The sequence below is a fragment of the Eleginops maclovinus genome, chromosome 12 (assembly GCF_036324505.1).
Source record: "Eleginops maclovinus isolate JMC-PN-2008 ecotype Puerto Natales chromosome 12, JC_Emac_rtc_rv5, whole genome shotgun sequence".
Taxonomy (NCBI): domain Eukaryota; kingdom Metazoa; phylum Chordata; class Actinopteri; order Perciformes; family Eleginopidae; genus Eleginops; species Eleginops maclovinus.
Window position 1 is genome coordinate 22,754,230 of NC_086360.1, and position 27,031 is coordinate 22,781,260.

Sequence of the window (27,031 nt, forward strand, 5' to 3'; positions counted from 1 at the left end):
TCCGCTCCCTGGCGCGTGATCTCTCAGAACTGATGCATGTGTTTGCCTGAGCTTTTATCTCATCTCCAATGCAGTTCAATCATATGCTCGGTTTGTTTACATTCCTTTCAGGTGAAACTTTTTTCCCTGCTTATTGTTAAAGCAGTGGTAGCCCAGGTTTCTCTGTTCCTTTACAAAAAGATGTCTCATGTGCTTGTGAGTGCACATAGACTCCTGCTCACAGGAAGGGAAAAAACATATTCTTCCATCCCCAGGGAAATAATTAATCCTTACAAGGCTGTCGCATGTCGAAATGAAGCGAGTGTGAAGCATTTAGCCCAGGAGGCATTGCAGGCTGTCGCCCGCACAGGCACCTGTTGTTGTCCCTGCCCTACATTTCATGAGAGAGAGCTGAGCAGAGGATAACAACATGCTCCACTGATGGCAAGTGAGACACACGACTGCAGATGCGTGTGTATATTTGAGCCTTTTTTTGGTTTTCCTGCTATGCGTTTGCATGCACGGCCAGGCTGGAGAGTGTGCACAGGTGCAGGAAACCCCCTACCTTATGAGGAGGTGAGGGCTCACACAAAGGAGGCAGTGCTGCCTGCCTCAGAGGCTGTTTATCAGCCAGCACCATCTGTATGCTGCTGCTCATAGCTATGATCTACTGCAGCCTAAACCAATAAGTCACAGAGTGCCAGCCTAAAAAGAGACTCTCTCCTTTAACCTCCATGTCCTCACTTATAGACTTACTACTCTGGAGGAGAGAGATGTGGAGACCCTGCACATCAAACACACACAGTGTTCCACTCTATGTATGGGAGCGAAATTACGCCCCGGTTTCTGGGCATACTTACTGTAATCAACTTTGCTATAAAATTTATACCATGGAACTTTTTATTGAGGGGGCTGGAATCAGAAGCATCCAGATGCTCATTTGCCTCCTCCTCCTCTTCTTCCTTTATGCCTGTGGGTTCTAATAACCGGAAGCCTTTGTGGAGCTGAGATGGGTTTTGTAGGCCTGAAAGGCCTCTAATCCCTGTGGCCTATGAAGTGTGAAACCCTTTGATGCCAGGTTGGTGTGCCAAAGGCTCTGCCTATTGACAAACAAGGGCCAAGCTGGGGAAAGACGGATGGAGAGGGCTTTCTCGTCTCTCTTGGAAGAAATGCAGGCTCAGGCATGGAAAATATGGACTCAGTGAGAAGGAATAGAATTAGCCACCCTTAAATGAATTTCCTGGCTGTTTTTATAGTTTTTTCCTCACGTGGCAGTAATTAGGTGGAATGATGGGCATATTGCAGCTGGGGGCTTGTTGGGGCGGCAGGGCATGCCTGAAAGCCAAGTATCTTTCCTAATTTAGACCATGTGATGATCAAAGATGTTTTTTTTGCCCTCATGTAAAGAAGATCAGAAAAAATGCTGCTATTCCATTTGCATGTGGACCAGCAGTGTGCTTTGAAATGAGCATGTTTTTTATCTTCTGAGCAAATGAAATAAGTCTTCTGTCAGTTTTCAAATGCAAGTCAGAACATCAAAGCAGATGGCAGTGCCGTCACCAGGGGAGCGAGCTCTCCCTCAGAAAGGTTGGTTACATCTTTGATAGGCTGGACTGGCACACTCAGCCTTGCCCTTTAGGATGGCACCAGGATATCATTCTGATTTAAGTTATTCAATTCTATTTTTACTAACTTAAAATATAATTTGAAATACAGTGTTTCTGATTTAGAGTTCATGTTGTCTGTAGGGTGAAGCAAGCCGATTGAAATAGGTCTTGTACTTAATTTGGCTTGGGATATTCACAGTCTCCCCCCGCTGCTGTTAAATTCCCAATTTATTCCTTTTATGATATGGATCTTGTAGATTTAATCATTTTCACAGTTGGAGACCCATAGGGTTGTTCAAATGAACTCCCCATGCTATCTGTAATGGGTCCAAAGAAATGAGAATTGTGACTACTTGACTGTGGAGTCTCTTTAAAATGAATTTGCAATCGGAGAGGAAATGGAGTGAGTCCTAGTCACAGGCTGCACCCTGCAGACTCCTTAGGTTGCTAGGACATTTGCTGACAGCACAGTTATGGCAGTTAATTTTTGTACGTTTTGTTAGCTTTTGCATGAAAATGTCATTTTTGAAGGGGTTGCAAGTCATTTGTGGCAGCTGATATATTGCTTGTAAATTGAGTTATTTTCCCAACCCCCCACCCCTTTTGTTACACTGAGCTAAGTAGCCATGAAATTGCCTGAATAATGTCGTTTAAATCCAATCTCACTGCGGCCTCTCACCTCCGTGCCCAGCTCCCAAACAATGACACATGGTGGGGTTTTTAGAAATTGCCATTTTCCTGTTTTGCCACCTCAATTCACAATGGCCAAGCCTTGGCTCATTGAGCGAGGGCCATTGCTACTCTCACTCCCGCGTTCACTTCTGAATTTAATTTTGGGTTTGGATTGGTTTTTATATGGCAGACAGTACGCAGCATGTATCGTGCATTCATAGCAATGTCTTTGTACCTGTGTTTTGTCCTTCAACCGTCACCTGAAAATATGAAATAAATCATATTTATTTAATGATACTCTTTATTAACACAAGTCAACATTTATGTTTGTGCTTCTCCATTAGCATGCATGTATTTTGTTTGATTTTATCTCAACAATGATGCGTTTCCATCTTTTTAAAGAACCTATTCATAGTTTTTTATCTAATGTACACCTAGCAGCACTGTGGCAGTCTTGACGTCTTGGCTCCGGCCTGATGTAGATCACCTTAACCCGGCTGGATTCCCATTAGATGTTTTATAGTTGTTTTTGCGAGGGCCTCTGCACTAACTCCTGGATTGAATAAATGTGGAAATTATGTGGCCAAGGGTAAGACCCTGTAAGTGATACCACTTATAAATCTCAAATGTGCAATTCCAATTAAACAAGCTTTTATCCCCTCCCTATCCCCTCCTGCTTGCCTGGTATCCAGGGCTAACCCAATTCAATGCTAAAGAGGGTCCAAATTAACTTCACAATGTACTGATTTAACAGCGCCTAAGGTACCAGGCTTTGACAGAATGAGTTTTTAAAAAGATCCATTTGTCTAGGGATGAACTTCCACAGGAGGGTTTGAAAATGAGATGAAAAGGAAACTCAAATGGAGGATGAAGTGATGACAAGTCGGTCCTGATTTACTATGTACAAACTCTGTTCGGGTTGTTCGGCGCTGGTTCCTTTGTTTGCCGGTTTTATTCACCTGCTCTTGTAGAACACATTACTCAGTGTGCTTTAGATGTAGTCCCTGTATTGCTGCCGGGTTTTACTGTTTCAGCAGAGTAGTGGTTATTGCAATTGATTGATTGATCTGACTTTGCGGCTGCCATTGCTCTTGGCTCCTTCGATATTCCTGGTAATTAAACTCAGGTCTGCTGTTCTGCAACACATGCACCAGTCTGTTTTTTTTTTTTATCTCAACCCTTCGTTCCACTCATACCCCCTTTTCTCTGTTTATCTTGCAGGTGAGCTGGTGGTGCCGACACATTCCCCACGTTACCCCACTGCGGCAGAACTTGATGCCTTCGCTCAGAAGACGGCCAACAGCCCTCTCTCTATCAAGATCTTCCCCACCAACATCAGGGTTCCTCAGCACAAACACCTTAATCGGACTGTGAATGGATATGACACCACAGGGCAACGCTATGGCCCCCTTATCCCAGGGGGCCCCCAGGGCCTGCTCGCCATCCTCAAGGCCTCGTCATCGTCAATGTCATCAACAGCCGCCTTCTTTCCTGCAAAAGGTGTTCTGAAGAACTCCGAAGGCAGACGGACTAAGCTCTCTCCAGCCCACATAGCAGTTGCCCCATACCCGCCCCCTAGTAGTAGCACTTTAGCCAGTGGCCACGGCCAAATGGTATACCACACTGGGCCCTCAAAGCCTCCTGAAGGCCCTGTGCTGTCGGTTCCCCCTAATGTCACTGTAGCTGGCTCAGTGATTCCTGTAACAGGGGGCCGAGGCCTGGCCCTGCCCGCACAGTCCAACCTCCCCTCCATCCAGAGCATCATCTACCAGATTAACCAGCATTGCCAGGCCCAGGCTCTGCAGCAGGTGTGCCAGGGGGCCGCCGCACCGTCTAACTCCAGCCCCTCCAAGCAGGGCTCAACTGTCATGGGGCTCTCTTCAAGCTCCTCAGGTGGAAGCTATGTGGTGGGAATGGGTCCCCAGGCTAATATGGTGTACACGGGGCCCGGGCTGCCTGCTCAAAATGCAGAGGCGATGAAGACGGGCGTGTATGCAGATGGCATGGACTATATCCTTTGGCAGAAGCAGCAGCAGCATCAACAACAACAACAACAACATCAACAACAGCAGCATCAACAGGCTGTGCTCCGCATGTACAGCGGAGGGAGCGGTGGAGGGGGCGCCATCAGCAAGTCCCCCGAAACTTGTGTTCCGGGGGGAGGGATTATGGGGCCGCAAGTGTCCTCCTCCTCCTCCAGACCTTACCACCTGACAGTGAGTGCCAGCGGTGGAGGCGGGATGGACAAAGTCAGCTCTTCCCCTTTGAACTGCGTGGGTATGCATGGAAATTTCTCAGTGGGTCAATACTTTGCCCCGCCGTGGAACAGTGTGCTGGTGACACCTGACAGTGACTGCTACAACCCCCAGGAGCTTTTGGCCAACTCTGCGGGAGGGCCGGTCACAGGGCATAGAGAGATGGGCTACCCACACCACCATCACCACTACCACCACCCTCATCACCCTGCTATAGACAGCGGGGGAGGTTTGTGCTGCAGCCTGCCCAGCAAGAGCATGTGCAACACATCAGTGCTGAGCAGCAGCTTGCAGTCTCTGGAGTACCTGATCAACGACATCCACCCACCTTGCATCAAGGAGCAGATGCTTGGCAAAGGCTATGAGACTGTGTCAGTGCCACGTCTGTTAGACCACCAGCATGCACACATCCGCCTCCCTGTTTACAGATAGAGGGGGAAGAAGAGGAGGAAGAGAATCAAGAATTGTGAATTTGTGAAGAAAATCAAAGTTAAAGAACCAATATGTTTTTGTTTTCTGGGTACAGATTATTAAGAGTGGCACTGCTTTAACTTGTGTGGGAGCTCAGAGAAGAGCAGTTGTTGTGCTGTGTGACCATTTGGTTTGGTGGTTTACAGGCAGGCTGTGGGAATCCCAAATATGAAAGGTGGTGGTGATTGCCATTGGGAGAGAAAAAGGGATTTCACGATTCTCCAGATGTTCCATTGTGTGGTTTGCCAATAGGAATTTTGGGTTGATTTATTATATTATTTTTTCTTCAGTTTTGTTGATGTTGTTTTTATTTGCCTGAACTTTTTTTCATGAGAATCATAGCTTGACATGAAGTGCTTGTGGCACTTGTATCCCCCTTCCAAATACTAAGGATGAAGCTACTGTGTAGGTTGTCACTGAAAGGGTCTTAAGGGCCAACGTTTAGGGCTGCTTTCAAAATCCAAAACTCTGTAACGGTACACACATATACACACACACACACATAGACAAACCGAAACACAATGTTCTGATAAGTGAGGGGACTCAAATTATACTCGGGTGTGTGTGTAAAAGGATCATAAGGTTGAATTAAAAGGATAGTACAATATTAGTTATTATTGCTGTTATAATTGATACATAAATTGCACTGCTTGAATCTTGTTGACTTTGAAGTTTGAAATTCGGTAGTTTGGATATGATATATTTAAGAAACTTGAAAACTTGAACCTATTTTTTGTTGTTTTATATATTTGTAGGTATATTATATGCATTGGCTGCTATGGGGAAAGTGTCTCAAATGCTTTTTTTTCTTCTTTTATTTTTCCACTTTTGATTTTATGATTGAATAATTCCTCCACAAGCTGATGTGCAGTTTCTTATGTCCTGGTGTAAGGCTGAGTCGCTGCTTTGGTTCGTTGAGAACCTGGTCGAACCTGGAGAGCTCTTTTTCCTAACCAACACTGGAATCTACAAAAGATCTTGAAACATTTATTTAAAAAAGAAAATGTTGCAAAAAAACATGAAAAAGAAATGTTACAATGAAGAATGTGACCGGGAGGTTATTGACTTAACCTTATGTGTATGTTTATGCGTGTATGTTGCTGAGTGCATGCGCGTGTGTGCATTTTAGTTTGTGTTCTTCAAAAATCCTCAGACTTTGTTTATTTTTTATTGTGTCATTATAAGATTTCTACCACCAAGACTGAAAAACGGATTCCCCATAAACATCATATCTGAGTAATGTACAGGAAATATTTTGCAGATCTCTTTTATCCGAGGCTTTAGATATTCTCTGGAGTTAGAGTAGAGATCAAGCTCTCACATGACTCCCAATGGTAGTTACTGTGATAAATACTTTTGTCAAATGTCATCACAAATGACAGAACAAATGGAAGTCCTATTTTGGGGGTAATATTCACCCCTGAACCTACAAAGAACTACAAAATGGAAACAATCATGCCCTGTCCTCAGGCATCACGTGAAATGAGAAGAGGCTCACTGCTCCCCTTGTCCTTTTTAGTCCCTGGTTGCGATACATTTAGCCAGGGCCAGTCTTAACTTGATGATTCAGAGCAGTGAAATATTTATTATGACTGTGAGATTCCCTTGAATGTACTGCACTTAAATTACTGCGATGTTTTATTGCCTTGTGGGACTCAAGCGAAAGAGAAAAATTGGATCAGTGCAGCAGTCCTCTGATCTTAAATTAGCATTTCTTTTGTCCATCAAATTTCAATGGTAGATTGAATTTAGTAACTGGAGAGAGGGAGCCGGAGCTTTGTTGTGAGGAAAATACTGGCATCAGTCTAGATTTATGAAGTGCAATTATTATGACTGTATTAACATTTTTCTCTGAGCTTACACCAAAAAATGTAAACTACAGTTGTCAATACATTCCCAATGTACCACATCCCTTATCCCTATCCTTTTTTTGTTTTGAGGTGTAAAATAAATTTCTTTAAGAATATATTCAGAAGCCACATCCTGGCTTTGAAGTCTGTCATTTTTTAACCTATGTCCTCTAGTCGTCAGTGTGAAATTGGGCCCTTGTGTCAGCAGCAGCTCTCTCAAATCCAGAGTGGAGCGCGGTGTGTGATGTAGATCCTTTAATGTCCTGTAGCGATTAATCCTCTGTCTTAAACTATATTCGATTGATAATTGTTTTAATGTTTTTTTTGGCCATCCAAAGATAAAGGACAGACAGCATTGTTCAACAAATAATGGATTTACACAAAATGATTAACTCAAAGCATAAATTAATGTTTGTTAACATTAATGCACAGACCTGTTTTCCCCTAAAAACAACTCCTGCTTAATCGTAACTATGAGCCTTAAATGTTGATCCAATTGTGTTTGTAGACACACCACTGTCTTTGAAAGCTGACACAGATTTTAGTTGAAATAATAACAAGCCCCTTGGCTTAAATTTGCACAGTAAGCCTCCTTAACATTCCAGTGAAAATGTTTCATGTTGTTTCAACAGCTTAATACCCCAGCCACACTGTGATTCTACCATATTTTCTGTCTTGTAGAAATATTTTGACAGATTTACAGATACATCCCGTTCCTAAATCCCCTCCGTTTGGCTCCTGCATCCAAGCATTAAACCCTGTCACATGATGTGGAAGTGAAGAGGAGACACTTGAGGCAGTGGAGTTTCTGGTGTCTGGCCTTTCCCACCAGTGGAGGTCTGAGGCACCAGGCCTCTTTGCTAATGGGAATATTGGGTGACGCCTGGCTGCTGGACACCGCCAGTAGGGAGTATTCATTCACTCAAAGGGTTGAAATAAAACCCTTTTCAAATAACAAGGGATTTCCTATTAGGTACTGCAAGGAATCTGGCCATTTGAAGCCCATTAGAATGAAACAGAGAGAAGACGACTCCAAAGAAACCAATTTAATTTATATTTCAGCAGGAACATTTGAGTCAATTCGCACGTAGAGCATATAGGGCTGCCATTTAAATACGTTTACCATCTTTGCTTTGTGGCAGCATGTTCGACTGTACAGGCTCCAAACTGTCTGTCCCCCTGGTCCTTTACACACATTAATGAGCTCCTATTGATGGGATGCAACTTAGCCCTGCAACTATGCTCCATTCCACAATTCCTGATTTGGACAATGGATGCTTAGCCCATATTAGGATAATAGAATTAAATTTCAAATAGATCTGTGCCTGAGCTGATCCATGCATGGCTCACTCAGCTGCAGAGGCAGAGTGGCATATGGCATGTCATTATCTAAGCCCACCCTCCCCCTGTCCGGGGCCAACAGGGTTCAGCAGTGCTTAAACAAACTGAAGGTTAGGACTGGCTGGCTGGCGTTGAAGGGGAGGACAGCAGGGTTTTAAAGGAGGGGGGTGGGGTTTGCTAAATCACAGCCTCCTCAGCGTCTCGGAGGGCCTCAGCACCGCACCATGGCGCCTGTGCTCAGAGGCCTGCTTTAAAAAGCTGGGCTGTGTTTGATCGAGGGGATTTGTTTTCTGTTGGACTATACATGGTTGCTCCCTGCCTGGCTGAGGGGCCCTGTGCAATGTGACAGATCTCAGCAAAAGAAAGAAAGAGGGAGAAAGATACAGGGAGGGATTTGGGGTCAGAGGAGCCTCGAAGCATCAGTAATCAGGATAATTGCCATGTTCCTGGTGCTGGTTCCAGCCTCCCCTCCTCGACTCTGCGGCCTCATATTCAGATTTGAGCTCAGAGGAACCACATTGCTCCCTGTAACACTTATTGTGCCTAAATGTACTTAATTCTAGTAAGTGAAATATTTATTTGTAATTAAGGTTTTAATGCTTGGAAAAAACAGTTTCAAGTTACGTTGCCCAGGAAATTATAGATTACTCAAATCAGACATCATCTCAAGGAGGACATTTAGATCTATAACTTATCTCTGTGGCTACAGACTATCGACTGTTAACACGTTTTCAAGGGCAATGAGACGCTTGCGCAAAAGGCCTGAGGGCAAAGTGGAGGGGAATTGACTTATGCTGGTTGTAAAAATCCCTTAGTAAATCCCAATAAGTCCATGAAGACCTTTAACCTGAGCAAAGGTCTAGTCGCATATTATGCACCTTAAATGCTGCTGAGCAGGAGAGACAGCGTTCAAAGCAGGGTCAGCTCTTTCAGTCTCAAAACAGAAGGGACGGGAAGGATATAGAAAATAAAGGCAGCTGCTCGCTCTGTAGAGTCTTGGCGCTGCTTCTCTAACCTACAGATGACAGAGGGGGCAGGGGGGGGGGTTGATGTCCCCTCCACACCTCTTTGGTCAGTCGTGTCCCCTGGCTGCCCTTGGGCCCCTGGGGCTCTCATCTCACAGTCCTTCCCAGCATCCCTCCCTAATGTCTGCAGAAGATAAAGTCATGAGGCCAGTCCACTCCATTTGGCTCCTACCTAGCAAGAAAATACTTTAATCAATAATGTAGAGAGTCCTGAAGAGGCTGGGATAGTTAACCCACCAGCCTTATAGCTGTGTTGCACAATATCATCAAAATGTGTTCAGTTTTTCAGCACATTGCCATCTCTATTCGTGCTACTGAATAAAGCTGGATGGGTTGCGTGTAATAAGCAAATGAAATGTTTTTAAAGAAATGTTTTAAGGTCAAATTCAGCACAGGTCACAAGATAAATCAGGATATTTCCTACACAGCCCCACGGCCATTTATCTAAAAGGCGTTGCAGCGGGTCGTAATTCCAGGAGCTTACAGCTTTTTATTTCTTCAGCGTCACAACTATGTATGTTCAGCTGAAAAAGCTTATGGCCTCCAAATATTCATCTAGTTAGTGTGCTGGGTATACTGCTGTATCCAATCCAAACACAAAAGTCTGGGGATTTTGCTTTTTTTTTTCCTGTTTCCTTTCACTGTTTGTGTGGCTCTCCGAATGTTCCTGTGGACAAACAGGGCTGTTGTTCCCAAATGAATCTCAAATGCACCAACGCTGCCAAAGTCTGAGGGTGCCGCAACCTTGAGAAAATAATATATATGGAAATGGGAAATCTATTAACATCTTTCTTATTGTTCTCCCTGCAGTGTTGTATTTATGTTTAAAAAATGATTTTGTCTCCTCAGGATGAAAAAATGTAAAGAATACCTTGCTTTTGTTTTTGAAAATGATAATATATGAATCTTAGATTTCGAGAGAAGAAGTCTGAATATTAAAAAAGCTGTAAAATCCTTTCGTTGTGGGGTTTTCAACTTTTGAATGTGCCTACAGTCAAGCATCCCAGTGATTGCTTACCTCCTACCCTCTCTCTTCTGCAGTTCTGCAATCTCCCCCTAATCTCCCCACAACCATCATCTTCAATTTGCTGAAACTGCCACTCTCTCCCCTCACTCCCAACAACCACGGTAGATATTTTGTCTGTTCCCTGCTTTTTGTCAATCTCAGGACGGAAATTTCTTTATTTTAATGTAGATGGTTGCTTTTCGTTTGACCTCTCCTCTCTTCTGTATTATTGTTTGACATAAGTAAATAAAGCAGATGACTTCTATGCCTGTCTTGTTGCTATAACCATCCATTGTCTCTCTTCTCTCTCTTTCTCTTTTGCTGTAAACATCTTAACAATTTTTAAGACTTTTAAGACCTTACTGTAATGCAGGTAAGCATATTAGTCTTAGGATTCACTTCGCACATCACCACCATATGCCGGGCTCTACAATCCTGTTGTTCACTTGACCTTTTCCACCTTTACAGCGGTGTATTGTGGCATCACTAAGTATGCTGGAAAACAACCCACAGTATAGACAGTGCACTGCACGGATGATTGACATTTTTCCTGGATGAGGATTTGGAGAAACTGCTCTTAAGCAGAGGCAAGCTAAGTATCTAATGCAATTTACCAAAGTGGCCAAGACAAGATGTCCTTTTTCTGAGGCCTGGATGCTCAAGTCATACAATAAGGGAATATCAGATGTCTCGAGAAACGTTTATCTGAACCGATTTTGTTACCAAAAAAAAAAGGACAGCCACTGATATTTGTTACACTCCCAAACTTCCCAGTGATTTCGCTCTGAATTATATTTTAATCTGATCATTAACAGTCGATATTTTAATGTCAAGCTATCAGAAATGCCTTGTCCTTTTTTGTATTTTTCCTAAGCATTTCGGAAGTATAAAATATGCTCACTACAAAATAACTTCCAGAAGATAAGGTACAAAGCATGCAACCGTGTTGTGCTGCATTTGACTATTTAGCCACACAAGTAACTTCAAGAACTCAAAATTGATGCTTTTTCCTTCCTCCTTTTCTCCTTACTCCCAACCTCTCCACCCACCTGAAACATCAGATAAGCTGCAGACTGATGAGCCGGTCGCCTCCACCAGAGCGTGTGGTAGTGGGAGACTGCACACTGATTTCATACACGCTTGCTCAGACAGAAAAAGAGCTCTGTGGAGCAGAAATGCTTCTCTTATTAGCAAAACTCATTCACCTGCACGCCACATTGAGTCCCTGGCAATTTCACAATAAATCATGAGAGATGCCTATGGAGGCCGGGCAGCAGGCTGATGCCGAGCCGGGGCCGTGCCCTCGCCTGTCAGTTTAGACACTCTGAATCATTTCGGGTTCAGCAGCCTCGTTTCATCTGAGATGAACTGAAAGGTCATCTCACACACTATCTAACAAATATGTCCGTCTCCTCCTCTCCCAGTTCTTCCAGTGATTGTTCATTCTGGTTAGAAATACCACGCCTTGGTGAAATATTTCGCTGGATATTATCGAGGGGATTATGACAAGAAAGGAAATTAGCACCCATTAAATCTATGTTAAACCTGCTTTTAGTTATTAACCCTGCTTTTCAGTGGTTATCTATCCACCTTTTTGGATATGCGTGAAATATTTGGTAAGACTGTGACCAAAATGTAGTGTTGTTTCCCTCTGTGTCTGGCTGCTGGACCTCAGGCAGACAATAAATTGAATCCATCAGACAGTCTGAAGCGTTAGTTAGTGAATGAAGAACGATTTGGCCCAAGTCCAGCCCGGTATCCACTTGAGACTCATCAGCCTTAACACCTTAAAGCTTAACTGGCTGGACAATAGCTGAACAATTTAATGCCAATATCCAAGCTAGTTAGTTTACTGAAGACCTTTGGCTGAGTCTGTCAACTTTCCCCCATGTGTGGTTGCTAACTGAGGCTGTTAGTTACAACATGATCCTGCTTGGCTGTCACTTTGGTTTGTTGAGACACATTTGTGGCAGCGAGCACACACATGCTGCAAGCAAGTGAGCCATTTTGTTAACAGCTCACACTTCCTGTTCAAGTGTGCGGTTCCAGAGTTGCTGACAGTGACACTTGCAGGACCGAGCCCTGCCCTACTTAACAGGCTGCGGGGAGGAGGGCAGGCCAAGTTGTCAGCAGCGCTAGGTGCTCACTGCTTAGATAAACCTGGAGGATTAGTGGCCCAGTTAAAGTTGGGGCAAAGAGGATTAGCCTCTTCTCTGAGGTGGTGAGAGATTCCCTGTGTCCTTCAGCACTGCTGGCCTCAGAGAGGGGAGAGGGGAGGAGGAAGAGGAGGAGGAGGAGGAGGAGGAGGAGGAGGAGGGGGAGGAGGAGAGGTGAGGTGAGGGGTGAGAGCCTGGTTATCATGTGCGAGAATCACCGTTGTTGCGTTTTTAATAGGGAAAATAAAGGTGAGGTGTAATGATGAAAGGTGAAAAGCAGTGAAGCAGTTCATAAATTGTTGCCAGCTTGTTGTTTCATTAGGAAGGCAAAAGCCCATAATTACTGGCCAGGTGTAACAGCGAGGTCAATGAGACCTGAGATCCACAGCGAAAGACTTTTCAAGACTACAACCTATTAAAGGTTATAGTGCTAATAACAGTTAGCACTGACAATGTAATATTTACAGCTATAATTACAGAATACATACTGTGTGTGTGCCCTACAGTTTCTGCAGGAGTAGAAGCAGCTAACAGGGACCTCCACCTGCAACACAACCAGGAGTTTAGACCTCTGCCGCCATCACCAGGCCAGAGGAGGAACTGCAAATACATTACTTCCTGAATAGAGTTTAATAATCTAAAAACGTAGTAAAATGTATGTGCATTTTGTAAGAAACACATAAAAAAATCAGAACCACGTTTTTTACACAATCCAAAGCCTTCTGGAAAAGATTATATAGGTTATGACCACAAAACATAAAGTAATATAACATTTTAAGCAACAATTAGAACAATGACAAGATTAGATAAACATAAATATATAGATATTTATTTATTTTATAGATTTCTTTTTCCTTTCTTTTTGTGACTTTTGGTTTCAGTCTTTTCCTGAATGTTTTTTTTTAATTTAAATCTTTCCTCACATACATTTCAACAAAAACATTTTTTTGCTGGTGCTGGTTAGTAGCAACTATACTAGGATAAACCAACTCGATCATTTATCAGAGTAGAGATTGCAAAAACATTTCATAATTCTATACAGGAATGAGAAAACAGACTACTGTGCGGTTCATAAAATAAATTCAGTGTTTATTGTTCTGTGCAGCAATATACAAACAGTATAAAAATGTTTCGACAGGCCTGTTTACAAAAATAATGAAAATACAGTGAACAATGACCTGTGACCCTCAACAGTAATGAATTAGTGAAAATGTATTGTATGCTGTATCTGCTCTTAATCAAACCCTGTCACGAAGAACAATAACTCATATATGTGTATACATGCATTAGTTGCGCATAAACAAGATGCTCTATAAGGCAAGGAGCCAATTGCAATGACAACACTGCAGCATAGAGGGAAGCACATAATGGCGAGGCCTGAGAGTTGATTATGCAAATACCCCAGCTGCAAAGGAACAATAACTCTGGAAATTCAAAGACAACCCATAACACGGGAGGCTATTGTCTCACATTTGCATATGTGCTTGACAACTATAACCTGCTCATCATGCCCATCTTGTTCAGAACAATGTCTTTGTGTTCGTATAATAATGCACACATTAGAAATTGGCACTGTGCATTGTCTCAGTTCAAATGAAAGCTGCGCTGCCTGAGCTGGCAGCCCAAGCCTGAGAGTTAGTAACTATTTGATTAATACGGTACAGAAATTGTGGAGAAAATACACTTTATATAAAACATATATACCATTTCTATGCACTAATCTACTATAGCTTTAAAAATACATTTCAAATGTACATCTTTATGATACATAATATAAGGACCTCTTAAATATATAGCAAGCAAATAGGATCGCTCTTTAAGCATTTTTCAGGTAGACATGTCTCATTGTGATTTTATCAGTAGATGACATTTCTCTCAAATCCTTTGTTTACACTGCTAAGGCAATAATGCGAAATGATGCTTCTGTTAAATCATATCAAACCCATCCTTCTTCATTCTGTAACATTATATTACGAATGGAAATGCTGGAATATATTTGATTCTTTTGAATCCCTGAGTAAACAGTCACTGATGTCTGAAATACAGAGGTACAGTACATTTTTATAGTATCTTTTATGATAAATAAAAAGCAGGTTATAGCTCTCTGTGTCCTGAATGCTACGTGTTCTTCATTTTTTTATCTCAGCTTTGGTGTTTTACAGATCAGTGATTATCTCAGACATTGTACATCCAGTGTCTTTGTGTGATCAGTCCTATCACACCTTATATATGTATGATACTTTCTTTCAACCAAAGGCACATGAAATCTGCACAAATTAGTCCACCTATTGATCAAATCGTTCCCTGGGGAGTGATCTCACTGGTGCTGATGGCTTTCTGCTGTCTCTTTTTCAAGGAAGACAGGCAGTCTCCTGCAGACATCAGTATCTGGGCGTCAGCGGCTCCATCTCTACCGCTAGATCGCGAGGCCGTGGACCCTTACTAAACTCCACCGCCCGAGGAACCACTGTGGACCAGCGGTCTGGAGGGGGATAAGAAGAAGGGTTTTTGTTTGATCTGTATGAATAAGTTAGTGTGTGCTCCACATGAATATATACTTATTTGTCGATGCATTTATTCATGAGAGCATAGTGAGAATCTCACCTCTCCGCAAGGCTTTGACGGTCTGCTGCAACCCATTGGCTTGGCAAGTCTCATTCTTGCCTGGATCCTCGTTGATTATTGCCAGGTTCTGATTCCAGTGGCACCAATTCACCTCATCCACCCTGACAAAAACAAGACAACATTCAGTTGAACCGTTTCCTTTGAAGTGGCATTGGAGCTGCTGAGTGTGTCTGTGATTATCAGTCATGCATTATACCTGAAGCACCAGCGTCGATCAGGTGTATCATCCCAGTTTTTCCCCACAGTCACCATCTCACCGGCTCGAAAAGACTTGCGAAGGCAGACTGGGAAAGACCGCTCAATGTCCAATATGGTTGTTGCCCACTGTGAGTATGAGTTATGATTAGTAAGGGTATCGAAGCCACTCAAAAACCAAAAACATAATTATTTTGGTAACTAGCAAGAAAAATAGATTTTGGTTGGAATTTCGGTTGTTATTATTATTAATTGTGAGATATAGTCTTTTAGGGTTAGGTTTATTTCTGCCTGAAAAACAGGGAAGAATAGAAATGGTGGTGGTGAGAGCAGGGTTGCACCTCTGGAGATAAAAAAAACAAACGTCTGGATGCATTGATATGTAATGCGGTGTAGAAATCCTTGTCGCCTAGAGGATGAATCATGATGACTTTGGTGATGCCCTGACTTTTCCTCTGGTGCCACCATGAGTTTGAAATGTGTGCTTTAAAGGGAAACATCTTAACAACTATTAGATGGATTGCAATGAGATTAAGGAAATGAATAACAAAAAGGTATTTGTGTTATGTCTGAATCAAGTTGGTGAAAACAAAATGAATGACATTTAAGAAGTGAGTTTGCTTAATATCTAACATGCTACAATGTGATGGTTAACATGGTACATTTTAAACCTGCTAACATCACCACGTTAACACGCTGATGTTACAGTTCAGCCTTAAGAAGGGAATGGTTATATATAAGCTGTACACATGTTGTTTCACCTCTTATGTGTTGGAGTGGACGCAGAATTCCATAACCTTACAAAAATAAACCAAAACCTTTGCATGGCTGGATACCACAAGAGCTAATAAGGTAATACGTGTTATTGTGAAACTGACCTTTTAAGCACTGCCTACCCCATATATTAACTTGTAGCTCACCTGAAGCTTCCAGATCTTCTTACTCTGTTTGGACACCTGTCCCACTGTCTCCCCCATCAGAGCGATCAACATGTTGAGCAGCAGGACAAACGTGAGGATGATATAGGTAACCAACAGGATGAGAAAAACTGCAGGGTACTGTGCACTGTGAATCATGTCCAGCTCTCCCATCCCAATGGTCAGCTTAAAGAGGTCCAGCAGGAAAGCACTGAAGGTGTCTGTGTCCCTGCAGTCCGGGTAGGTGGGGCAGCCCCCCTCACAGTCTGTCCCCGGAGGAGGACACACTGTCAGTAGGGCGACCAGGGCTGAGGGGGGAAACAGAGGAGCTTGGGTTATGTGTCTGTGAGCATCACAAGTCCAAACTGTCCAACAATTTGGGAAAGACACATATTCGATTTCTTGACAGAATTTAGATGATTATTATTATTATTATTATTATTATTATTATTATTATTAATATTATTATTATTATATACCTTTATTGAACAAGGACTATGCATAAAAATACATTTATTTCCAAAAGAGAAGAGATGCTACATGCCAGATTATAGTTTAAAGCTAATTTGCATCTGCAGTCCCTTGGCAGGTACACACATAACAGTCAACAAACATTTCATAATGCCTACAGAGATCAAATACAGATGTAGAAAATATAAATATTAGTTTGTTTGAGGAGTTAGCACTCTTGTCTTTCTGTTAAATATGATGCTACATCCAGGAAACATTTAGCTTAGCATATAAACTGCAAACACCATGTTGGCTGTATGCTATGCTAAGCTAAACTCAATGTCGCCTGGCTGTAGCTTTATATTTATGTTAGAGGACATAAATGAGAGTATTAGCGCTATCTCTCAGAATATTAAACCATCCCTTTCAGCAATGCTGACCTGTAAAGTTAGGTGACCAATCCTACCTGACGCATAACCAATCATGAAGAGCAGGTACACCAGCAGGAATCGGAAAAGGTCTTTGAAAAGAATCTGTGAACCGAAAATAAAATGAGCTTTAGACACATGGAAATTATGATTATCAAGAGAACTAAATTCACTAAATTATTGTCACAGCAATGGTGAAATTTAAGGTTAGTTCATTTTCATGAGATCACTTTTTCCCCCATTATCTTACCTTCTGGATCATGATGCTGTAGGTGCCAGTGAGCTTCAGGCCTCTGGTGAAGTAAAGCGTGTTCATCCAGCCAAGGACAAGTGCAAACACCATCACAGCCACATAGGCCTTAATGCCAGACAGGTAGAGAGCAGCTGTGACTACAATCAGCACAGAGTAGATGAAACTAGAGAGGGCAAAGGAAGAGTTTATGAACCACTTCCAATGCTAAAATCTGTGGTACTGAAGACATTCATATGTGAAGATTTGAACCTGGTTATCATGAGCGAGAATCAGAATGAACAGCCATATTGCTAATAATTTAAACACATTTCCCGAGAGGGGCTCCTTATTTTCTGCACTTTGGATCATGGGTTTAATTAAATATGTAAAGTATGAAACATGTCAGGTTATTAGGTTGAGGAATGAATTACCTGACTCAATTTAAAGATTGCAAAATGTGCCTTGACTAAAAGTCAGCAAAATCTGCGCTAGAGGTTAGGAAAAGGCAAAGCGAGGACAGACGATGGAGACTTACTATAGCAGTTGAAAAGATCCATCAATAAATAAAGACTTCACCCCGGGGCATTTCTTCAAAAAGAGGTCCTTAATCTGCAAAAGGGTAGAGAGACACTTCCATAATGACACCGACGTGGTTTACAGGTTTGAGTTTGATGGAGGAGACTTGGAGACAGCAGCGAGCAACAAATGATCAAACCATAGAGAGGCATCAGAGTAAATTCACTCACGTTGGTGAGGAAGAAGAATATTCCTGATGCCAAGGTGATGATCTCCCCCGTCATGCGCAGGTAGTCAGAGGATGTCGTGTAGGGGTACGGAGGCTGGAAGGGAAAGAGGAGGACACCTTTAGATTCACTTAATATAACAATGTTGTAAAGAATAGGTTAAAGAAATAAGATATAATATCTTAATAAGACAGATCCAGGCTAGCTGTTTCCCCCGGCTTCTGGTATTTATTCTAAGCTAAGCTAAGCAGCGATGGCTGTAGATTCATAGTTAATGTACAGATGTGCAAGCAGTATCAATCTTCCATCTACCTTCTGGCAAGAAAGCAGACAAAAGTACCTCTCAAAACACTGAAACATTATGTTATTATTATGTGGTCACTTAAAAATTCAGGATACCCTTTTCTGCTCTGGTACAATAACATTTAATTTAGAAAAATGTCAGATGTAGACTATAACATGTGCTCTTCATATAAAACATACATACAGGCTACTGTATATACGTATTTACTAAATAAATTAAAAAATGCTTTGACGGTAAATGAAAAATGTGTTCATGTGGCATCCTGACAATTCAATACTGCTTGATCATATTCAAATTTCAGATCAATCTGCTGCTATGACATCTGATGTGGAAACTTGTTCACACCCAGTCATTTTACACCCACCGTTCCCTGTGTTGGTTGGTAATAAGCCACTACAGTGAAGATGATCATGGTGATGAGGTAGGAAACCACACTGATGTAAAAGGTGACGGCACCAAACTTCTGCCATTTGGCCCTCAACAGCTCGTTGATGGGCTCCACTGCCAGCATCTCATGGCGGTTCTGACAACAGGACCAGAAATAAACACTGATATAATGTAATGAATATACATTTTGAATATTTTGGCACACAGCATGTTTCTGTTGAATATGATCTTGACAGACACAGTGAATGATTTCAGCTGTTTCTTTAAATAAAATCAACATCTCATTCACCTCATTGCGGCTGTTGTAGACCAGTATTTCCAGCACAGACGGTTCCTCTCCACATGTGTCCAGTGAGGACAGATCATACAGGGAGGAGTACACTGGTCCGTAGGCCCAGTCCTTAAACTTCCGGGACAGATGACGAACTTCCTCATCTTTGATTTCCCGTCGGATAATGTGTTGAAAAACCTGGAGAAACATGGAGGAGATTGCCTACTGAGCTTTCACTTAATATGAAGGCCTGTGGTAATGTGATGCAACTGTATGTTATTATAATGATGCTGAACTACACAGTGATGTATCATTAACCCTACCCCAATTTTGCCCAGCTTGGCGGCCATCATGAGGGGTGACATGCCATCGTTGTTCAACACCGTCTCCAGGCTGCAGTCTGGGTAGAGTTTGGCGCTCTTGATTAGCAGCAGGTCATACATCTTTGTGAGAAAACGTGTGTTGTCCTTGGTGTTGTCTGCAATGTGCACTAGGGCGTGCAGCACTGTGTTTCCACGTGTATCTTGGCGCCGCAGGTCGGCCTTCTTGTGTGGATTCTCAGTCAGGTAGTGCACTATGTCAGGCTGGTTGGTGCAGGCAGCCAGTGAGAGAGGCAGCTCACCTAGGCAAACAGAGACAGAGAGCTGAAACTTCCCACTGAATTTACAGGAGATTAAATTAATTGTATTTTTAAAAAGGCAAATCAACAGGAGGGTTAATTAAGAACTGTAGCTGGCATCTGCATGTTTTTGCAAAGCTTACTAAACTTGGATCAAAGATTTGACTTAAATCCCTGCTATGAGAACAGCATAATTAGCAGTTGTTTGAGGGCGGGGCTCAATGGGGCCAGAGTGCCAAAAGCAGCTGCTGAAAATGAGCCGTTGCCATGGGTGACAGATTACTTTGTCACCTCACATAGAAACGCTCCTCTTCATGGATTTGCACGGCTGCATGCAGAGTGTTAGCGTGAGTCTAAATCCCATTAGCCATCAGCCCTGCCAGGTTCCTGTTCACCTCACTGCAAAGCTCCGCAGCAAATTACTCACACTGCGCCCGGACACGCTGGGATTTGGGAATGACAACCGTGCTAAGTGCAAATAGAAATCATCTCCTCTGTGATGAGTGAGAAATATAATAGACGAATGTAATCAAATAAACAATTTTTCAAATTGGGTTAGGTAAAAATATTAAACAGAGTCCCCTACAAGCTACCTTTCTCTCAGTGACTTTGAAGACTCACATCAGAATCAATTATACCTTCAATGATTATCTTCAGAAGGCTTTAGGAGAAATAGTGTTATTAATTAAAACACACTCGTTGTGCCTTAACAGACACCACAGAGGGCAGTGTTGAGGTACAGGACGTGATTTAATTTCCTCTGTTGTGTAAGTGCCAGAGGAGGGTCAACAGAGAGTGTTTACTTTTCTTCATGGCAGCACACTGACACCTTTCATTGGACAATCTCCCATGACATAATGCTCGTCTTTTCATGTGGTTTTGGGGCGCCACTGATGACGGTTTCTCTTACGATACTTTAGAAAACATTTGGCTATGAGGTGGCCTTCCCCTCTGGACCACAGCAGTATCCTGCCAAATTTCTGCCATGTAAAAGGAAAAAGGGTGGGGTATCATGTCACCTCATTTGGCTAGGTATCTTTACCAGGAGCATGTACCAACAATATTCATCCTGGCAGCTGCTATGAGGCAACTCTGTACCTTAGAAGACAGAACACCTCTTGTGGGTAAAGCAAAAAACTCAGGCTGGAAACTAAAATAGCGACCAGTGAAGTCATAGAAACTACATCCACACAACATCATAACTACCGGATGAAAAGAAAAGGCAGAAAACACATTAAGAGTTTTCCAGATGTGTTCCTATGACACACTGCCTATAGTGTTTGGAGAAATAAAGAGACAGTAAAAGGTCTGCTGAAAAGGGAAATACAGAAGCTGAATGAACTCTTTAGATTCCACATTAGATTTATGAGCTGTAAAGGTCGTTACCAAAGTAGAAGTAGCCCCCCTCGTCTCTGGGCTGGAAAAAGCGTCCCCTCGCCTGGGCATGAACATCAGCTCCCTGCTCCACCAGCAACTCCACATACTGCTTAGAACGTCGCTCTATAGCTATGTGGAGCGCTGTCTGGCCTGACAAATACAATAACAAATAAACACTTTAACTATCATTAGTGTTGAGTATTAGTATTAGGCTTGAGTGTTGAGGTCATAAAAGTAACTCGCCAAGAGCCATGAGAGGTGAAAGCTATCTATACGCAGTCATACTTATGTAGAACGTATTACGTAAGCTATCATAAAAATCCAAAGGTGAAATGTATTCATTCACTGTTTCGTCAAAAATAATGTAAGGAATTTAAGCCAAACAAAGGAGGCCTGGATCTTGTCATTATGATACAGAGCTGTAACTGGTAGCTGTACACATACATAATATAAATACAGTCCATAGCTTCCCCATAATAGGGCCTCAACCACCAGCCAGACAAGCTTCAATAACTCTTAACAAGACACCGTCTGTGCCAGCTTCAGCTCAGTGAAAGATGAAGGGACCATCTTGTATAAAACTGCAAAGTTCACTTAAGACTTATTTCTTTCAGCAACCTTTTGTAACTGAAAGTAATCATTATTGGGTTGTGTCCATACCTCTGTAGTAGACATCCCTGAAGGGTGTGTTGATGAACTCTCTGAGGTTTCCTGTCTTCTCTGCTATGTCCACCAGCAGAGGGATGGTGACGTTCTGCCCGCCGTAAAGGTTCAGCAGGGCTTTAGGCAGACATGTCTTACCTGTGGATGGCTCTGATGGGAAAATGTAATTAGAAACAAGATTATTTTTAGTTCAAGTGCACCTTTCCATTTAAGTACAACTCTATCAATACTGCAATACTACCAATAATGTTTAATAAGAGTAGATCATGTTTGAAATCTATTTTCATACAATTGAATGACAGTGTTGGCTGTTGTTTTTCAGTTGGTTTGGTAATTGCAGAAGCTGCACATTTCAATAATTTAGTCATTACTTTTCATCTATTACTTCAATTGTTTATGAATTGCATTTAACTTAAATATAAAACAGTTCATGTTTAAACAATCTTTGCAACACTTCAGGGTTTTAAGATGCTTAATAGAAGGATGAGTTTTAATAATATAGTTATAATTATACTATTCCACAATCTTTCCTCTTTTCCCCTGGAAATGACGAAAGTACTCCTGGTGTGTTCCTCTTAATGTGCTGGGAATATAGTAGTGAATGATGGTTTTGGGAAATGTCAAATGCCAATAATTAAATAGGGTTCATGAGATCAAACTGTCTGAGTCAGAGGTCAAAAAAAGCCCTTCACTATTTTTAGTATCTCAGTTTCAAAAGGAGAAAAACACTGTAGCCCTGTTTAACTCTATGAAGGAGATGGCAGTTTGCTGTGATTTCTCTCTGCTGCTTGTTATGAGCCTGTAAAAACTTCTTAGACACACAGGAAGCCTTCCTATAAGCCTGCCCATAGCAGGACAAAAGCTCAACTCCACCTTTTCCCTCTCACATCCTTTGAGCCAAACAAAGCAGAGGGAGAGGAGCAGGGGAACAAAAAAGGCCAAAGGTAAAAGTCGGCACCAGATAAACTGAGTTTCTGTTGTAGAGCAAAGGCTGAATCAACATTCAAGAGAGTGAATTCGGACAGAAACTGTCTGTGTCACCAAATACTGCCCTCCTATCCAAACACAAACCAATTCTGTTTCCTTGTAGTCTAAGTATATGTGATGAAAGTAATAACCTAAACATTTTAGACTCACCTTTAAACTCTTCATCAGTTAACCTCTTCTCCTGACTTTGCAGGTACTCCAAGAGGCCATCAAGAGCTTCAGCGTCTGCACGTGACACGCAGTCGAACAGGAGTGAGCGGTTGAATATTTTCACTACTCTCGGTGGGTCAGAGCTTTGAGCATCATCACAGGTTGTCTCAGATTTACTGAGGAGACACAAAAACAGGTTGTCATACATTCATGGAAAATGCAAAGTTATTACAACAAAGTCGTACTGTAATCGAGTTTCCTTTGAATCCATGGATTCTGATCACGTCATTGACATAAAACGTAGACTTGAATAGATGTTTAATGATCAACAATGCAGGCTTGGATGGCGGCGCGAGCAGTCGCAGCGGCCCCCTCGCAGTCCCGAAATAACTACTTGCACTACCGTCAAACTGTGTTCATGGTGTCGAACATATGTATATATTACTTAGTTTTTGTTTTCTGTATACCCATTTTTTTCTACGCTCTTATCTTTTTATGTTATATGTTCTTGTTTACTGTATATTTGACTGCCAGAAACGGTATTTCAATTTTCCGTGTGTATAACACATGTGGAAACTTTGACAATAAAGTGGACTTTGACTTTCACTTTGAACAAACCATCTTTTAAGCAGTAATCCACACCCTTGAGTGTTCCAGAAGAAAGACCTCTTTGTTTATGGGAAAGGTAGAGCAGCCTAAATATTACCTCAATGGCTGCAGAGAGACCAACAACATGCTCTCTGTTCGACCAGTGAATGGCCTGAATGTGTGTGTGTTAGCGCGCATGTGTGTGTTCATACTTTCTTATGTGGCACACACACCTCTGTTTACAGAGTGGCATTTGTACAAGTTTTTTCCTTTTTTATGATAACATTTTTCCAACCAGCTGTTTTCAGTCTAAAGTCACTAGTGTTCATTCAGAAATCAGGGACATACTTTAATAAATTCGGGACACACACCCTCTTGGGAGTTTCTTCCTGCGTTTCTTCTGATTGCTGGTGTTTCTGTAGGTACCGTAGTCAAAGAGTGAGTCCATTGGTGCTTTCTTGGGACCTTGCACCACATTTGAATCATATATGGTGGATTCCAATAGGTCCATAGGGGTAGAAATGCCCTTTTTGAAAGCACCCTGGAACTTCATCCTCAGGTTCTGCCTGCTGTCTGTGGGCTGGCCAGGCTGAACCAGCTCCAGGGCTGAATCCTGACTCGTGTCCTGAGTTGACGGGGAACCGTCCCCATTCTCAAACAAGTGGGAGAACTCAGACAGGGCGAGTGCTGCATCGCTCTCAGACTGGGCAGCCCCGCCATCGCCTGTGTCCACAGAGTGGGCAGCTGATGAGAGGGTGTCGGCCTTGGACAAGGCTGGGTGGCACCTTCTGAAGAGAGCAGAGCGGCCCTGGAATAAACAACATTTTCTGGGTGAACTGCACCGCCTTAAAGTAGTCAGGAAATTCTTTAACACATGGAAAAAGAAGTCTCAAAGGTTCTTGTTCAAACACAAAGGTTATGTAGCCTATTCATTCTGTGTTACCAAGCTTAAAGCATTTGGCCTCATGCAGGATTCAAGAAACTAACTCGTTTTTAATCACTTATTTTCTTGGTAACCATTCATTTCTGGGACTCACCAGTGATTTCTTATTTGTATCTTATTTCTTAGGTTAGGGGTGACTTTACAAGTAGTCAATATCTTACGTTCCCTGCCTTTGCTGGCAAGTGCAGCTCATCATGGTGCGGGATAATTGTATAACAAGTCACATTCGCTGTGAGATGCAAAAGATAAACATGAGGAGAACTGAATAAACAATCCAGAAAAACCACACTAGCCACTTTAAAGAGAGAAAAGTAGGAACACAAATATAATTTAAATAACATTACAATTGCATTGAGACTAAAATTGTCAAATGAACCCTGGAAATCCCCACTTAAAAATGGAATCTTAAGGTAGACTAGACATTTAGCATTTAACCCCACCATACCTCATTCATCCCTTTTATCACAATGGTGTGCCAAATTCCTCTTCAAGCAAAACTGGAAAGGATGCTGAAGCATGTGGGCATCCTGTAGAAACAAAAAAGAGTCACCATCAACTGACACAGGAGAGAGCAAATCTGTAGGGCCTGGGTGATATAAAGGAGCTCTGACGTTTGGGGTTGGGATATAAGGGAAAAAAGGACAGTTCTGATGCCAACACTAATAACATGTCTCTGACTCCGACCTCTCATTGGTCAGAAGTTACTGTTTCCTCTTCAGGCAAAATCACACCACCTGTCTGTTGAATGCTGGACATATTACCTCTGTTCCCCCTGCAGTTACCTTGCAGATCGTATGCATTGAGTTTGTTCATGACATTGGCAAGCTATCTAAGGCTTTGGCTTGCCTGCAGAGGAGCTACATAATCAGGAGAGCAGGGGTCCCACTAAGGGGGAGACATGACTCACAACCCTTCCTGACACACAAGGATTATCATGCCTTTACACCTCAATGGGCATTTGATAGTAAAAATACAGAGGAACAAAGAGAGGCTACCCTGGATAAGGTATTAAAACAAAGGATTTAGTTATTAGGTGAAGGTGTCAGGCAGAGAGGACCCAATGAGTATTAAACCTGTCACAGTGATAAAATAGGATCATAAAATACAATAGGAAAGAGGACCCAGAGCTCAGATATTATCCACTTATTGGGTCAGAAAAATGTACATCCCCTTGTAGATAAATGTGGGTGATGTAGCCTCACAGATATGGGACATCCTGCCCACAGTCACTGCTGATGTGACATTATCCAGAGCCAGAGAGTCTGGAGGCTCTGCCTAATGGCTACTGGGACTAAAGTTAAAGAAGTAATTAAATGGTCAGAAAAGAAAAAGTTAAACACTTTTAGCTTTAAAAATGTAAAGATCTCACCATATATTAAAAACCAAGAATCATATGGATTAACTAAACTGACAATTCGAAAACTGTTCATAAAAACTGTGTTAACTTGTAACAACATTAAAACTTGATTTTAAAGAATTTCTTTTTACGTATCAAACTAATACACCCTCAATCAGACTTCATACTTTTCTGAAAGCATTTAATTACCAAAACGGATCATGAGTGGTACTTACCTTGATCTGATCACTTGGTTTTATTTGGTAAACTAGTCCGAAGCTTTTTCCAAAAGTTTGAAACTTTATTTCTCCCTCTCTCTCTCGTGTTAGAGGCTCCTCTGCTGTACTCGCGGGTTTAATGTGACACAAAACGCTTTGACTAAAAGTAAATCACAGTATTCCTCAGACTTCCGCGTCCGAGTGCCGGTAAAGTCCGGCAGAACAACGGATGCTTTCACAGGTTTTCGGTGAGACAAGTGACCGCTATACATCCATGGCAGGAACCAAGGCTGAAGGGTGAGGTGCAGTACCACAGACGGCCGCCAGGCGCTTACTCAAACAAAACACCGGTAACTCTGAGCCTCTCTCAATCCTGGAATGTTTGTTTATTTATTTACATATCATCACAAGACGTTTTGTTTTAAGCATGTATACATTTTTAAGCGTATCTATTGTAAACTATTATTGAATTTATACATGGGTTTTGGAAAGCCCTATTAAGTTAACTGCAAGGCAAATATCCATTACATTAAGTTAACGTGAGACATTAAAATTACAAGTAGGCTACACAATCCAACATTCATAATTCAATTTAAACGTACATTGTTAAATTGTATTACTAGATTATTATTATTAGCAACGCAAAAAAAAAAGTGAAACAGCATTTTTAATGTTATTGCAGTTGTTTGAAATGAAGATCATTTTTATAAAGGCTAATGTTTGTTTTTATAAGGCATCATATTTTTTGAGATGGCCATACCATTTTAATATAAAAGGATGACAACTAGGTGACATATATGGCAATGTATAACATAGTATCCTATTTTCTAAATGATCAAATTTAGTAGAAATATAAAATGGCAACAATGAATAATATCTCAAACATGTATTTAATTATGGAACAAGAATAAACATATGTATTTACTTTCCACCACTGTAGTTATGAGCTGTGTTAATCAGTTAAAACAATGCTGGAAAACTGTAGAGATTCACAAAAAATAAAGAAAATTACATACATTATTAAATATTCTTTATTGCAAATTATAGTTTACATACATTGAAAATACAAGGGTTGTTTTTTTTTTTGCATTATTATACTTGCACTGCAACATATTCTCAGCCACAAGAGGCAACATCAGCTGAGCATTTCAGCACATAAACTCAAAACAATACAGACTAACTAAAGGACACTGACGTAACCTTTATTCAAGGTCGGAATGCTTTCAATACTTCCCT

General features: G+C 41.8%; 2 protein-coding genes across 2 annotated transcripts in view; one reads left to right on the top strand and one right to left on the bottom strand.

Annotated features, from left to right (window-relative positions):
• fam222aa (family with sequence similarity 222 member Aa) overlaps positions 1-10,471 on the top strand; it is a 47,043-nt gene extending 36,572 nt beyond the window's left edge. The window contains exon 3 of the mRNA XM_063897905.1: positions 3,480-10,471. Within this exon, the coding sequence (XP_063753975.1) occupies positions 3,480-4,945 (1,466 nt within the window). The 3' untranslated portion in view covers positions 4,946-10,471. The remainder of the gene's footprint in view (positions 1-3,479) is intronic.
• Positions 10,472-13,435: 2,964 nt separating this feature from the next.
• trpv4 (transient receptor potential cation channel, subfamily V, member 4) lies at positions 13,436-26,068 on the bottom strand. The gene is made up of 17 exons (XM_063896405.1): positions 25,814-26,068; positions 24,687-24,768; positions 23,670-24,106; positions 22,711-22,886; positions 21,571-21,723; positions 20,920-21,060; positions 19,238-19,536; positions 18,933-19,112; positions 18,621-18,779; positions 17,956-18,048; positions 17,745-17,818; positions 17,228-17,393; positions 17,016-17,082; positions 16,103-16,407; positions 15,184-15,311; positions 14,967-15,088; positions 13,436-14,844 (listed from the first exon to the last, which is right to left on the bottom strand). Exons 2-17 carry the CDS (start codon positions 24,693-24,695, stop codon positions 14,744-14,746), a joined length of 2,610 nt encoding a protein of 869 aa, XP_063752475.1. The 5' UTR covers positions 24,696-24,768; positions 25,814-26,068; the 3' UTR covers positions 13,436-14,743.
• Between the last annotated feature and the right edge of the window lie 963 nt (positions 26,069-27,031).

Excerpts from the sequence above, each read along its gene's own strand:
- trpv4 (XM_063896405.1), bottom strand. Across the intron at positions 19,537-20,919 it reads GGGGGGCTACTTCTACTTTG|GTGAGCTGCCTCTCTCACTG; the intron begins GTAACGACCTTT and ends CTGTTTGCCTAG. Across the intron at positions 19,113-19,237 it reads CCAAGCTGGGCAAAATTGGG|GTTTTTCAACACATTATCCG; the intron begins GTAGGGTTAATG and ends ATGTTTCTCCAG.